Raw genomic sequence first — 13,757 nt, forward strand, 5'->3', positions numbered from 1 at the left:
TACGATTTCAACTGAATAATTGCGCAATGCGAGGATTATTAAAAATTAAAAAAGCGAGTTCAAAGTTAGTGTAAAAATAGAGGGAAAAAATATATGAAAAATTTCATCAAAATTTCATCAAAATTTAAGCAAAGGTAAAGCAAAGGTAAAGAAAAAAATAGGGGGTACAAAATGGGAGAGCTATAGTTTGGAAACTTTCGAAGCAATGGATAAATGGAAAACTGAAAAAATGTTATCGAAAAATATTTGAGAATAGATATCGTTTTGTATAATATTTTGAATTGATTCCCTGATTGTATTTCTTTCATCATTATAATTGATGCAAAATGTATTATTTTTTAAATTAAGATAAGTTATAAAATTTGAGATATTTGGGAATTTCATTTGTAAACCTTTAGTAATACTTAAATTTAATTCTTTGTTTCTACAAATATTATCATATGATTCAATTTTAAAGCCATTTTTTTTATTATTTTTTATTAGTTGATCCTTATTTAATATATGTGTTTTATATCCATCACTAATAAATACAGACACATTAACATCTGTTGCATATTCCTCTGGTTCGTCCACAGATTTGGAATCTGTTTTATTCTCAGACTTAGTATCTGTTTTATTTTCAGACTTTGCATCTGCTTTATTTTCAGACGTTGCATCTCCGGTTTCGTGTAACTTCGGTGGTATGACAAGTAGATTTCCTTTGAGGAGGTATAGGAAATATTCTAAAATCGAGTAGATGTATTTTTTTGACAGAATTGGTTTTAATGCATTCTTTGGATTATCACAATTGAGGTTCGGGCAATTGTTATAGTCCTTTAAAAATACTCTTCGTGTTTTTACTAAGCATGAGTTGCATATATACATTTGTTTATAAAATGTAGAACACAAATGATCAATGAATGAGAAAATATAATTTCTTATCTGTTCGATTGCTAAGAGTGATAAACATTTATTACATCTAAAATATTTGATAAATATAACTGGCTTTATATTATGGGAACAATTATGACAAGTAAGAAAACCTTTTAAATGAATATTTTTAAATCGTTCTTCCGATTCACTTAGCAATGACAAAACATTTGTTTCTAAATATGATTCTTCATTCTGTTCTTCTGTTTTTATTTCTTTAACATTGTATATGTTGAAGCATGATGATATTTTTTCTACATTTGTTCCTTCAATATATTCACACAGTCTATTTATAGGTAATAATATTTGATTGCGAATATAATAATCCTTATCAATTTTTAAATTATATTTTTTTATTTCACTAATACTAAAACAACATAATGAACTATTTAATTTTTCATTTCCTTTATTATAAAATTTTAATGCATCTTCATTTGTACATACACAATATTGAATCTCTTTATTTACACATATGTTGTATCCATCTTTTATCATTCGTTCTGCTACCAGTACGTGTCCTAACGAGTTTTTCTCCTGGTACTCGTGGACGTTCTTCGTCAGCTTTTTGGTGATCACGTAGTGCTCAAGGTCGAACCTGCAAGGGGAAGAAGCGTAAAAATATGAAGGAGTATAATCAAATATATGAAAAACTGTAAACGTGAGAAAATTGTGAACCGCCATGAGACGAACTAGCAAACTTACTCGTCGTTTTGGATGCGATGGTAGATGGAACGGAGGTACTCGTGGATTTGCTCCGAAAGGTCATTCTGAATTGAAAGGTCGTCAGCATGGTTAAGGGAAGAGGTGGTTGCATTTGGTTGAGCAGGCTTGTATTCTTTGTTTGAGAAAATAATTCTTAATAATTCATTTCCAATAAGTTTTGAAATTTTACAAAAATCTCGTTTTATAAAATTTATACCTTTCATTTCATATTCATATTTTCCTAAATTAGGATCAATAACTTTAGCACAAGCATATTTTTTTTTTTTTAATAAAAGTAGTTTACTAAAAATACATTCTAAATCTAATTCTAATTTTTTATAATTTTTATTTATATTATTTTTTATAGTATGAGCTAATTTTAATGATTCTTTATAATTATTAATATCTGATGATTTGATTCCAGTATCTATCATAATTGAATCTGTATCACCATATATTACTGTAAGGTTAAACTCTTTTTCAACTTTAAATTTGGTGTGTTGTAATAAGTTTCTTCCCTTTTGTGTAATATATGATGCAATGTATTTAGCATAGAATCGATTGTGTGTATTTCCTAAACAACCATAAATACTATTACTAATCAATTTTATAGACAATGATTGAACAAGAAGTAATTCTTTCTTTTCTTTATTTTTTTCACTTGCAATTAATTTTTTAATAAATGCTCTTTTCTCTACTAATTGTTTTAAAATGGATGGTAAAATACCTGGTTTTGTTTTATCAAAATAATCAATATTTGATAAATCACCAACTGGTTCCTCTTTATTATCTAATTGATTTACATCTGACTCATCATAATTTATTATATTTTTTTTTTCGATTTCTTCTTGTAATTCTTTAGATGTAGAATCTGAAGATGCTAAATAATTTTTCATATTAAAAGTGCTGAAGCATATATTATATTCTATAATTATTGATGGATATAAACTATTAAAATCGAGATAGAGTACATATGTATCATAATATCCACATAGAGGTTCTAAAACGAGACCTCCTAAATATTTTGCTGCATTCTTTGATTTGTTAGTATCATTTTCTATCTTTTGTTTTTTTTTAACGACTATTGGTGTAATAAATTTTTTTTTATGATATTCATGTAGTAGAAAATATTCAACACATTCACTAGTGTAAGATAATAAACTTCTTGCCCATATATATCCACTTAATTTTGTTAAGTCTCTACTTTTTTCAATTAATTGTAAAATGTTACATACATTATATATTTCATATATACTAAATATTTGACTGTTTATATAAGTATTTAAATTATTTTCTAAAATTTGTTCGGAATCATATAGATGTATGTTACTACAATTTATCAAATTTATATCGTTGACTATAAAATCTTTGAATACATTCGGAATATTTTCACGAGATTTATTTTTGTTTGTTTGGTTAGTAGAATTGTTATTTGATGTTCCTACATTATTTGAACTTGTTTGTTGTTTTACTTTTTCTTGAAACTTTGTTCTTACTCCATCAATTATTTCATCCATAGAATAGCTAGTTAATTTTATTGTATCTTTAGACAATGCATATATATCTACTATTAGTCGTCCTTTAATATTTTGCACAATATTATATATAGATCCAGTACTATTGGTCCCACTAAATTTATTTACTTTCATTTTATCTGTTTTTTTTAATTTTTTCTTTCTACTTAAAAATCCAGGATCAATATTATTAACATGACATCTATGTATTAGAAACTCGAGATCAAAATTTAAAATATTATATCCTATATATATATCTACATCTATTGTTCTTATTTTATTTAAAAAGGCTTGTAATAATAGCTTTTCACTTGGAAATATTTTACAATTATTTCTATTATATGGATATATTCCATTTTTGTTATCATTTGAATTGTTATTAATATTTGGTGTTTGTCCTTTTTTATTTGGTTTAACACATATTCCAAAAAAATTAATATATTTCATTCCATCTGCATCCACTAAACTACATATACTTAATATTTCATGATTATTTTCTTCATTAAGAACTGATACAACTTTTATAACAAGCTTATTTAAATCGATATCTATAAAGTTGTTTGAACTATTGCTGTCTATTTTTTTTAAAGACTCATCAGGTATTGCACCAGTATTTGTAGAATGGTTGGCCGAGATATTATTAGAAGATGCATTAGATGTATCATTGGATTTTTTTTCAGAAATTTTTTCTAAAGTAAATATATTTTTCTTTGAACTAACAGTACAATCAAAATAACAATATGTTATATTATTAGAAAAATTATTTTTTAAATCTTTAACTTTAATCCAACAAGGCATCTTCATATTTTTTTTAATAATAAAATTTTCTACTATATCATCATTGCAACAATAAAAAGAGGAATAAGTATCTCCTTTAGCAAACTGTTCACTAATATTGTCATAATTATATGAATATAAAACTTTTGCATATAGTTCATCATTACTTGATGATAAGTTTAAATTTTTTCTTGAAACGATTTTATATTTTGCCATTTTTATATTATGATATTCTCTAATCTTTTTAAATTCAGACACAAAATCGAGCATAATAAAATTTTTATATTTTTCATGCTCATATGTAATTTCAATTCCATCTTTTATATATTTTTTATTTTTATTTAATAAAAAGTAATAGCATCTATCCATATCTTCAATATATATACTTATACTTTTGTACCTTTTTAATTTTGTTAAAGTTCTACCAAATAATATAATGCTATTTTTATGCTTACATATATCAAAGACGTATATATTTACATAACCTGTATCTTCACTTATTATTAGTTCTTCATATTTATTTTTTAATATACTTTCATTTACATTATTTTTTTCATCTCCGCTATGTTCATTTTCTTTATCTATATTTTCATATTTTAAATTTATTCCATCTAACTTTTGTTCACCCCCAATTTCTATTCCTATATCTACTGGGCTAAAGGCTTTTAAATTATTTTCATTTTCTAGATTTTTATTTATAGTATTAATATTTTGTTCTTGTTTAATATTGTCTTTAAAATTGGTGTTAGAATTGATAGTCTTTACGATTTTGTTTGGTTCATCAGTCCCAATTTCACTTTTTCTTTTTTTATCAGCATTTCCATTTTCTTCTTCATTGTGTTCTGCATCAGAATTAAAAAGATTATTTTTTGTTTTATCATTTGTCAAATCTACATCAATTTTACTATCCTTAACAAGTTTAGTGTAGATACTACTTTCTTGAGGTTTGTGAATTTGATTATTTGTTTTGCTATAAATATTATTATTACTATTGTTATATTGTACATGCCTATTATTATAATACGAATCACAAGAGTCTCTTGTTTTTCTTTTTAAATTTATTTTACCATATGGACCGTCACTATCACTTGATGTGGAATTATCTTCCATCATCCTCTCGATGTTCCGTGTTTTGGATATCTCTTCTTTAGTTAATTTACCGCTGGAAAATATTTTTTGAATTTTTTTTTCACGAATGAAATCGTCGATTTGGGTATTTCGCTTAGGCTTGCTTTCCTTCTCGACATCTACAAAAGGGGGAAAGACAAACATAAATCAAGTCAAAATAAGCATGTCAAAATTGACGAAACTATCACGAAGGTGCACGATGCGTGGGGAATTAGCTGCTTCTCTTTTGTAAAAAGGTGAACAGCTAGCCACCCATTTATTGCCACATTTATTTTCTCTTTTTTGAGGGTTACTTCTTTTGGTGATCATGCTATAGTCGACCGTCTCTAATATCACGTCATCGCTTGAATCATAATTTTTGTCGTCTGAGAAAAAAAGAAATTTTTGTAAAATGAGAGGGAATTATGTAAGCTAGCCAAATGGTATTAGCTAGCTAAAATTTTTTCAAATTCATTTTAATAGCTACCTCCAACAATAAAACTTTTTAGCGAATTTCTATTTTCCATATATCCATCTTCGTCGACTACTTCATATATATCATCATTTTGATTTTTCACCTGAACAGATAAGGAAAAATAAAAATGTTGAACAAGTAATAGTATAAAGGAAGGAGGACTGTTGAGTCTTCCTTTCTCATAACCACAAAATGGTGAGTCTCTGTGAATTTTGTGAAACAGCCATTTTTTTTCAAAACCTCAGAACAGAGCATGAAATGATTATGGGCATGTACACACACACACATACACACACATGTTTGGTTTGAAATATAAACTTGTTTAATAAAAAAAACGATAAAAATAAATATGTGAATAGCGAAAGAAAGTATAGCCTTAAAAGGGGAACTCATTATTTGTAAATATATTTATGTATATATAAACATACCTCATAAAAGTCTGTTGCCTTACATTCTTTTGATCTCTGCTTCCTTATTTTATCAAAAACATTACTCATTTTTTTAAAGATAGAAATATAAGATGATTTAATTTAGCATTTAATAAGATATATAAGTATTATTTATATTCATTTATTCAAACTAGAGAAAAATATAATACATTGAAAAACTTAAAAAAAATTATATTTTTTAATATAAAAAGAAAATACATAAAAAATATGTTTATTAATTGTATTTTTTATTATACCCTAAACATTTTTTTATTAAATTTTCTGAACATGCATGTTAAAAGAGGGGAAAAAGAAGAAAAAAAAAAAAAAAAAAGAAAAAAAAAAAGAAGAAAAAAAAAAAGAAGAGAAAACAAAGAAAAATAAGAATACGATAATTTTTATTCCTTATATACACATGATGAAAATTATGTACATGTGTGTAAGTTATTTCAAAGGGAAACACAAAAAAATGTGCTAGTAAAATATAAGGAATTTTATTCGCAAGTTAAAATAATTTAATATATACATATGTAATTATTATTATATATATTCTTATATTTATTTAGTATTATATTTTTATTCTTTTAAGTCTTATTGCAACGTTCATTCGGCAGGAATACAAATATAATATTCTCAGCATATGATTGTGCAAATTTCTCCCCCCAAAAAAAAATAATGTAAATTTAGTTCAACATATAACCATACCTTATATTTATAAAACCCTTTTTAATGTCTTTTTTTATTTCAAGTGCAATTCGAAAATTTCTCTAAAAATGGAATATATAAATTTATTAATTTTTTGTTTATTTAAAATATTATAAAGAGAAAATTATTCGTTCGTTTGTTTATTTCCTTTTGTATGCAAGACCAAATATTCAAACCTTATAAGGCGATATTTTTTCTCTATACATAATTTTTAAATACGAATAAAAAAAAAAGAGTAGCAAAATTAAAGGTGTATAGATATGCTAAGGAAGATTTTATTTGTTTATAAAAATAGGTTAGAGAATTAAATAAACAGAATAAACGACAGACTTATATTAATAAAATAAATATTTTACACAAAATTTATTATTAATTTTATATACCACCAATGCACTTATAAATATGCCATCACAATATTTATGTATATGCTTACTAACATATTGTGTGAAATAAATGTGTGGCAATTTTATTTATTATTTATTTTTTTTTTTATTTTAAAATTAATCCTTGATGAAAAAAATAATAAAATAAAAAAAATATATATGCTTTTATATGTGCATAAAAATACGAAAAATGAGCAAATATATTAATAAGTATTTTTCCCTCGGTTTTTGGTCTCTTAAAGAGTAGAATATTTTAAGGGCTAACGAAATAACAATTGTTCATATAAAATTGGCATAGCTAATAAAATTAACAAAGCTAACAAAGTTTGCAAAAAACCATTTACTATAATTACTACTACTACTACCGGTCAGTACACATTTTCGTAATTAGTAATTTAGTGTTATCCCTCTCTTATTTTTAATTAAAATTTACACACAAAAATTCATTTTTTATCTCCGCTCATATTTTTTAATAATTTTTATTTTTAATCCTGGATATACTTATTGGCCGCGCCCCATGAGTATATAAACTGTTCTTATTCATTTATATGATGCTGCAAATTTAATTTCTTTTATTTTATGTAATTATAAGGTGGGCTTGTATTCTCTCATTTACTATGGAACTTGTCGAACAGTGGAGACTCGAAAATTTTTTTTATAATAATTTTTTCCGTCTTTCAAATTAGCTCTAAAATATATTACACACGGAAAGCAATATAATAAATATAAAAAAATTGTAAAACAATAAAGAATACAAAAAAGGGGCCGAAAGAACATACGGCATAATACTAATTGTTTCCCATTGTGCTAATTATTTTATGAACAATGTTTGGGTTTGGTAAATATGGGAAGGGGAGGCTGAATGAAATGAATGTCCTCGAAAATGAAATGGCAGATATGAATGCAAAGGTGAGTAAGTCCCACCATAGTAATGAAGTACCCAAAGAGAATAAGAAGGGGCTGAAAAAAATGGACGGCAAAATGAATCATTATAATAATGGTCATGGATGGAAAGGAAAAGAACAAGCAGCAAATGAATTAGCTAAAAAGCCATTAAATTGTGAACATTGTAATAAGCATGTACATCCATTAATTCAATCGTATACTCCTGTATTTGTATATGTATTAGTAATATTATTGTTTTTATTTATTTCCTTTTTTACTATATGCTTATTACCAATATTATATTTAACTTTTAAAGAGAAGAAGTATGTCTGTCCTATTTGTAATCGTACGTTAGCGACATCAGAAAGTTCAATTAAAATAACAAGAGAAAATAAAATAATAACATTTCAACTTCAGAAATTTGCAATAATTATATCCGAAAAATATTTAGCATTATTTTTATTATTAATATTTTTAATATTCTTTTTTTACATTTTAAGGATATCAACAAATATGAATTTTGATTCTTTAGCTAAAGGCCCAAATATATCATCTACATGGATTGACTATTTAGATGATTGTGGGAATAAATCTCAATTCCGTAATAGTTTTAATACTGCATACAATTTTAAAAAAAAATATTATGGTAATACAATAAGATGGGAAGGGAATGTTGTTCAAATAAGGGAAGGTTTTTTCAGTAGTAATGTGTTGTATATAAAAATGAATCCATCAGAATATAAAAACAATAGACCAGATGTGATGGCACTTTTTAATGATTCGTTAATAAATCAAGTTCAACATTTACAACAAAATGATTTAATATCTTTTGAATGTACTTTAATTCAAATTAGTAGAAATAAAGATCCACATACTTGTTTATTATGGAATGTTGTTTTATTAAAAAAACGTCAAAATGGAAATGTGGGTATTATTAATTTTGTTAAGCATATGTCAGTTTTTGATATAATAAATCATGATACAAATTTAAATCCTTTTTTTACACATTCAAAAGATGATGCATCAGAACCCGAAATAGTTCATACCGTTGATAATGATGTAGATAACAACGATTCTAATTTGTCAGGTTATCCATCAAATCATTCATCAGATTCTATCAAGGTCATAAATTTATCATCAACGATCCCAAAAGTTAGTGGTGTCATGGTAGATAACGAATATATTGTTAATGTAGATGCAGATGATATAGATGCATTATCTAATATTACTGGATTGAATTACATAAATCCGAATCATGTTGATTATAAAGAAGCTGTGTATAAGCAAGTACTAAATGATATACAACTAAATGGAAAAGCTCACCCGAATATGATATATAACGATTTATATGGCAATAATGAAGATATGGATAAGATGGGAGCATTGGATAGTAAACTTAAGTTATCTATAGAAGATATGGCTGGCACACCTGATCATCGAAATGTTATAGGCATAGTGAATGAAGTAGGTATACCATATATGGATAGCAAGATGTTTGATACTATCTATGAACATAATAGCAGTGTCCCCTATTTCAATGCAGAAGAACATAAGATCGATGTTGATACTTATCATTCTTTAGCAGGTGATCCCATCAATCTTTCTTCACCAAACGGGCAAAATGTGCATAACAGTGATAATGTAACTATTTCAAATACTTCTGCTGGTAACGTAGATGTAAATAAAAATCCTGACACCAGTGAAAGCTCCATATTGTATGATCGAAATGTAGAAGCAGAACAACCGACCATTTCGAACCCAACACAGATAGAAAATTCAGAACAAAATCAAACTAATAATGTAGAAATTATCATAAATGAAGGATCTAACAAAAACGAAGATATTCCAAAATAACCCAATTAAATTAATTAACAGAATTAGATATTTAAAAGTCCACACAATTAAATTTATATGCATATATGGTTGCCCAATATAATATAATTCCTTTTTTTAATGTAAAAAAAAAAAAGACGTGATAAAAATTATTTCATTTGTTTTTATATTATTATTCTTTCCTCCATACTTTTACAAATTTAAGCACATACCCTTGATACTATTTCATTTTTTTTAATATTTTAATTTATATTTTTTCGGTTTTTTAATATTATTTTTAATTTGTATTTAATTTGTACTTTATGTATATATGCATTTGTATTTACACAAAAAATAATTATAATTCCATCGAAATGTAGTGACTATTTCTTCATACAAAATGCATATGCCTAAATAGTATATACATGTGTATATATTACCAAACTTGCAAATTAGCAATTATGATAAATTTTTATATACTTATACTCCCATTTAGTGAGACGGAATGGTAGTTTGACTACGCCCCCGTTTAAGCAATTGCATTCTATATGTCTCGTTCATGGAAAGGCAAATCATTTACAGCATTAAACCGTAAATATGGCATCCATTCTTTTTCAACCTCTTTACGTCACGAGAAAGAAAGAACTTATGTACTAATGCGTCGATTTAAAACAAAAGGCAAATTAAAAAAAGTATGTATAGTTTATGGATGGAGAAAAGTGTGAAAAATATTCAAAAAATAAATGAATATATAATAAGATTACGAAATGAACGAATCAAATCAGTAAAAATATATGATAACAAAAAAATATATTTTTTTAGTATAGCATGGATGCACAATTTTATGTTTTAATTTTGGGTTCGCATGAAAAAGAAGAACCATTGGAGTTTGCTAAAATTTGATTGAGATGTTATTTACTCTCCTTCCGATTTTTGAAATTTTTTATTTCTATAATATGTGTTAAAATGGAAAATATCTATGGGTGTATTTTCATTAGGCTCCAAAGGTTTATCTCTTAAATTTTTATCTTTATCTACATAATTATACCATTTAAATTTATTAAACTCATCAATGTCTTTTTGTATTGTAATATGTTTAAAGTTATATCGTTCCAATAAATGTTTTCGTTTATCTTCTGAAAGTTTAACACCATATTTACTTCTCCCACGAAATCGATTTTTCACTGGTAATAAATCATATACACCTCGAATAGCTTTATAATTACATCCTGGTATATCTTTACATCTACCACCTCTTACTAATATAATACTATGTGTGTTTAAATTATGACCAATACCAGGTATATAAACAGAAACAATTCTTCCTGTAGATAATCGAACACGTGCTATTTTCTTTAATCCCGAATTGGGTTTTTTAGGTGTTTGAACTCGAACTTTTAAACATATACCTCTTTTTTGTGGTGCACCTTCTAGCCATTTTGACCTCCAATTTTTTTTTTTTAATTTAGGTATTTGTTTTGGCCTTCTTTTATAAAACATTCTACCTCTTATATTTTTTGTGCTAAACCGACATTTTCCAATAAATTTATTAAACTGAACATAAGTTGAAAGAATTGGATACATTCCAAAAGTTATATTACTATCATAAGCATTTCCACATCCTATCTTAGTTAAATAATTTGTTTTATTTTCTTTTTGTTTATTATAATTAGAAAGTTCAACATTGAAATGGGTTCCTATATATGAAGGTGAACAAGCCTGTTCATGCCTGTGTATATTATTCATATCATCTTTTACTTTTTTCAAAACAATTTTATCATTGCTTTGAGCGCACAACTTATGAGGGGATATCCCAAAGAGCCCAACTTTTGACAAATGGAAAACTGGGCTACGATAATTACCGCTTACATAAAACGAAACAGCATTCTTATTTATCGTGTTTGCTAATACAGATATCATGGTAATAATTTTTTTTTACTATCCATTTGTTAGTAAAAATATATATATATGCATATACATTTCTATGCCCATATTTGGAGGTATGAATTATTTTTTTCCTTAAAAATTTTAGGCTTATAAAAACGACTGCACAGAAATCCGTTTTACATCATTTCGAAAATGAGGAAAAAAAAAAAAAAAAAATAATGGCTAGTTAGCTAAATTTGGTCAGAAATTAAGCAACATAAAATTTAAGTGAGTTGAAAAAAAAAAAATCGTATACATATATAATGTAGTACTATGCGTGTAGAAAAAAAAAGTCGATACTGTGTTTGTATGGTAAAGAAACAAAAAAATAAAAATAAAAATAATAAAAGGTTAATACATAATATAACGAAAAATTGAAGATAGGTCATCCCAATTATCTTCTCAACCCCCAATTGGAGTAGTTTGATTAATATTATTAGTTAAAAAAAGTAATTACTAGAGAGTGTCGTTTCGAGACGCGCTAAATGTTCATTAAAACTTTTTCTGACATGTTCATGTAAAAGGTGTGAAAATTTACAAGCATAAGATTTTGATATTTTAAAAATATCGTTGGAAATTCCTATATTACTTTTTATTAATATGTTTGATAAAATTTTATTAAAATCTGGAGCTATGATGAAACAAAAAGCACTACTACAATAAAGTTCGATTTCTTTATCAAGAGGGTCTAAAATTATTTTAGGAATATATCTATTATTAATATGTTCATAAAATAATGAATTTTTTAATGAATGGTAAGTTCTTTCATGTTCATACATAGGCTTATCATTTTTTTCATCAACTTCTTGATTAGTAAATGTGTTATCATAATTAGTATCAGAGCATATTTTACTAATATTAACTTGGTTTTGAAGTTTTATTGCTGCTTCTGGTAATAAAGATGAAACGGCATATTTTCTTTCTAAAAAATTTATATACTTTTCTTTATCAACGATACCAATGTTAACTGAATTTATTACATAGTTCATACTTATATTGTTACATATAAAATTTAAAGTAATTGAATTTATTATACTTGATAATATATATGATGTTTCTTGTAAAATTTGGACCTTTATATTAAACTGTTGAAACTTATATAGACCATGATCTATTACTTGCTCGAAATTTTTTACAACAATTTCTTCAAATATTTTTTCTCTCTCATTTCTATAACCTTGCATATTTTTAATACGAATATTTAATTGTGTTAATTCGATACCTTTACTAAACATTAGATTATTTGCTGTTGGCCCTATTAAAGTAGTACATACAATACTGCTTGATCCATTTCCAATTATTATTTTTTTTTTTGTGACTTCTTCTCCATTCTCATTAGATTGTTCATTCACTATCTCATAGTTGTAATCACCACCTATTATTTTCGTTATTTTATTATTCGTATTTTTAGTGTATATCTCAGGATTTACATTTCCACTAATATATTTACAAGTCTTGTTTACTTCGTTTATCTGGTCAATATCTACATGCACAGGCAATACAAAATCGAAGTTCCGGCTGTCAATTCGTTTCTCTACTTGCATTGTTCATTAGGGAATAGAATGAAAAAAAAAGCCGTGATGTATGTGCAAAATATATATATTGCTGGAGACAATTTTATTGTTTTCGTTCAAACACCAATTAAAAAAAAAAATAAAGAATGCAAATAGGTTTACAAAATATGTATGCTACATAAATAATTCTAAAATTGGCAATTGTATAATGTATATAGTATTTTTATTTGAAACAAAAAAATCTATGAACTTGCAGTAGAGGCGTATAGAAGCATCTTCATTTGCCTTTACTTTATTATTGCGATTTCCTTTCGTATTGTGGTTTTGCTATTCTATATGTTTGTTTTTTTTTTTATTTTTTGTTTGCATATATTTATATAATTCTTTCCTCTTACGATAATGTGGCTCGAATAAATTATGGAGAAAGATTATCGACAAATTTGGGGATATACAATGCAAAAAAATAGTATAGTAAAATTATGATTCATATGCCATTACCTTTAAGAAATAAAAAATATAATAATAACATCAATGCTAAGAATTATATGCATATGATCGAAAATCATAGTAGAATAAACTGGAGGTATTAATTATATTATTGTGAATAAAAATTGCAAACA

At 25.7% G+C, this 13,757-nt stretch overlaps 4 protein-coding genes across 4 annotated transcripts; 1 reads left to right on the plus strand and 3 right to left on the minus strand.

Moving 5' to 3' along the window:
- Window positions 1–180: 180 nt before the first annotated feature.
- Window positions 181–5,981, minus strand: PCHAS_0614900 (DNA polymerase alpha catalytic subunit A, putative; the record flags this gene model as incomplete). Its single annotated transcript, XM_016797498.1, has 5 exons — window positions 181–1,504; window positions 1,612–5,149; window positions 5,324–5,395; window positions 5,497–5,587; window positions 5,913–5,981. The coding sequence occupies 5 exons, from the start codon at window positions 5,979–5,981 to the stop codon at window positions 181–183; spliced, it is 5,094 nt and encodes a 1,697-aa protein (XP_016653443.1).
- A 1,844-nt stretch (window positions 5,982–7,825) lies between these two features.
- PCHAS_0615000 (LITAF-like zinc finger protein, putative) lies at window positions 7,826–9,739 on the plus strand (the record flags this gene model as incomplete). Its single annotated transcript, XM_727429.2, has 1 exon — window positions 7,826–9,739. The coding sequence occupies one exon, from the start codon at window positions 7,826–7,828 to the stop codon at window positions 9,737–9,739; it is 1,914 nt and encodes a 637-aa protein (XP_732522.2).
- Window positions 9,740–10,612: 873 nt separating this feature from the next.
- On the minus strand, window positions 10,613–11,617 carry PCHAS_0615100 (30S ribosomal protein S12, mitochondrial, putative; the record flags this gene model as incomplete). Its single annotated transcript, XM_738828.2, has 1 exon — window positions 10,613–11,617. One exon carries the CDS (start codon window positions 11,615–11,617, stop codon window positions 10,613–10,615), a length of 1,005 nt encoding a protein of 334 aa, XP_743921.2.
- A 446-nt stretch (window positions 11,618–12,063) lies between these two features.
- PCHAS_0615200 (conserved Plasmodium protein, unknown function) lies at window positions 12,064–13,167 on the minus strand (the record flags this gene model as incomplete). Its single annotated transcript, XM_016797499.1, has 1 exon — window positions 12,064–13,167. The coding sequence occupies one exon, from the start codon at window positions 13,165–13,167 to the stop codon at window positions 12,064–12,066; it is 1,104 nt and encodes a 367-aa protein (XP_016653444.1).
- Window positions 13,168–13,757: the final 590 nt, after the last annotated feature.

This window comes from Plasmodium chabaudi, assembly GCF_900002335.3.
Source record: "Plasmodium chabaudi chabaudi strain AS genome assembly, chromosome: 6".
NCBI lineage: Eukaryota > Apicomplexa > Aconoidasida > Haemosporida > Plasmodiidae > Plasmodium > Plasmodium chabaudi.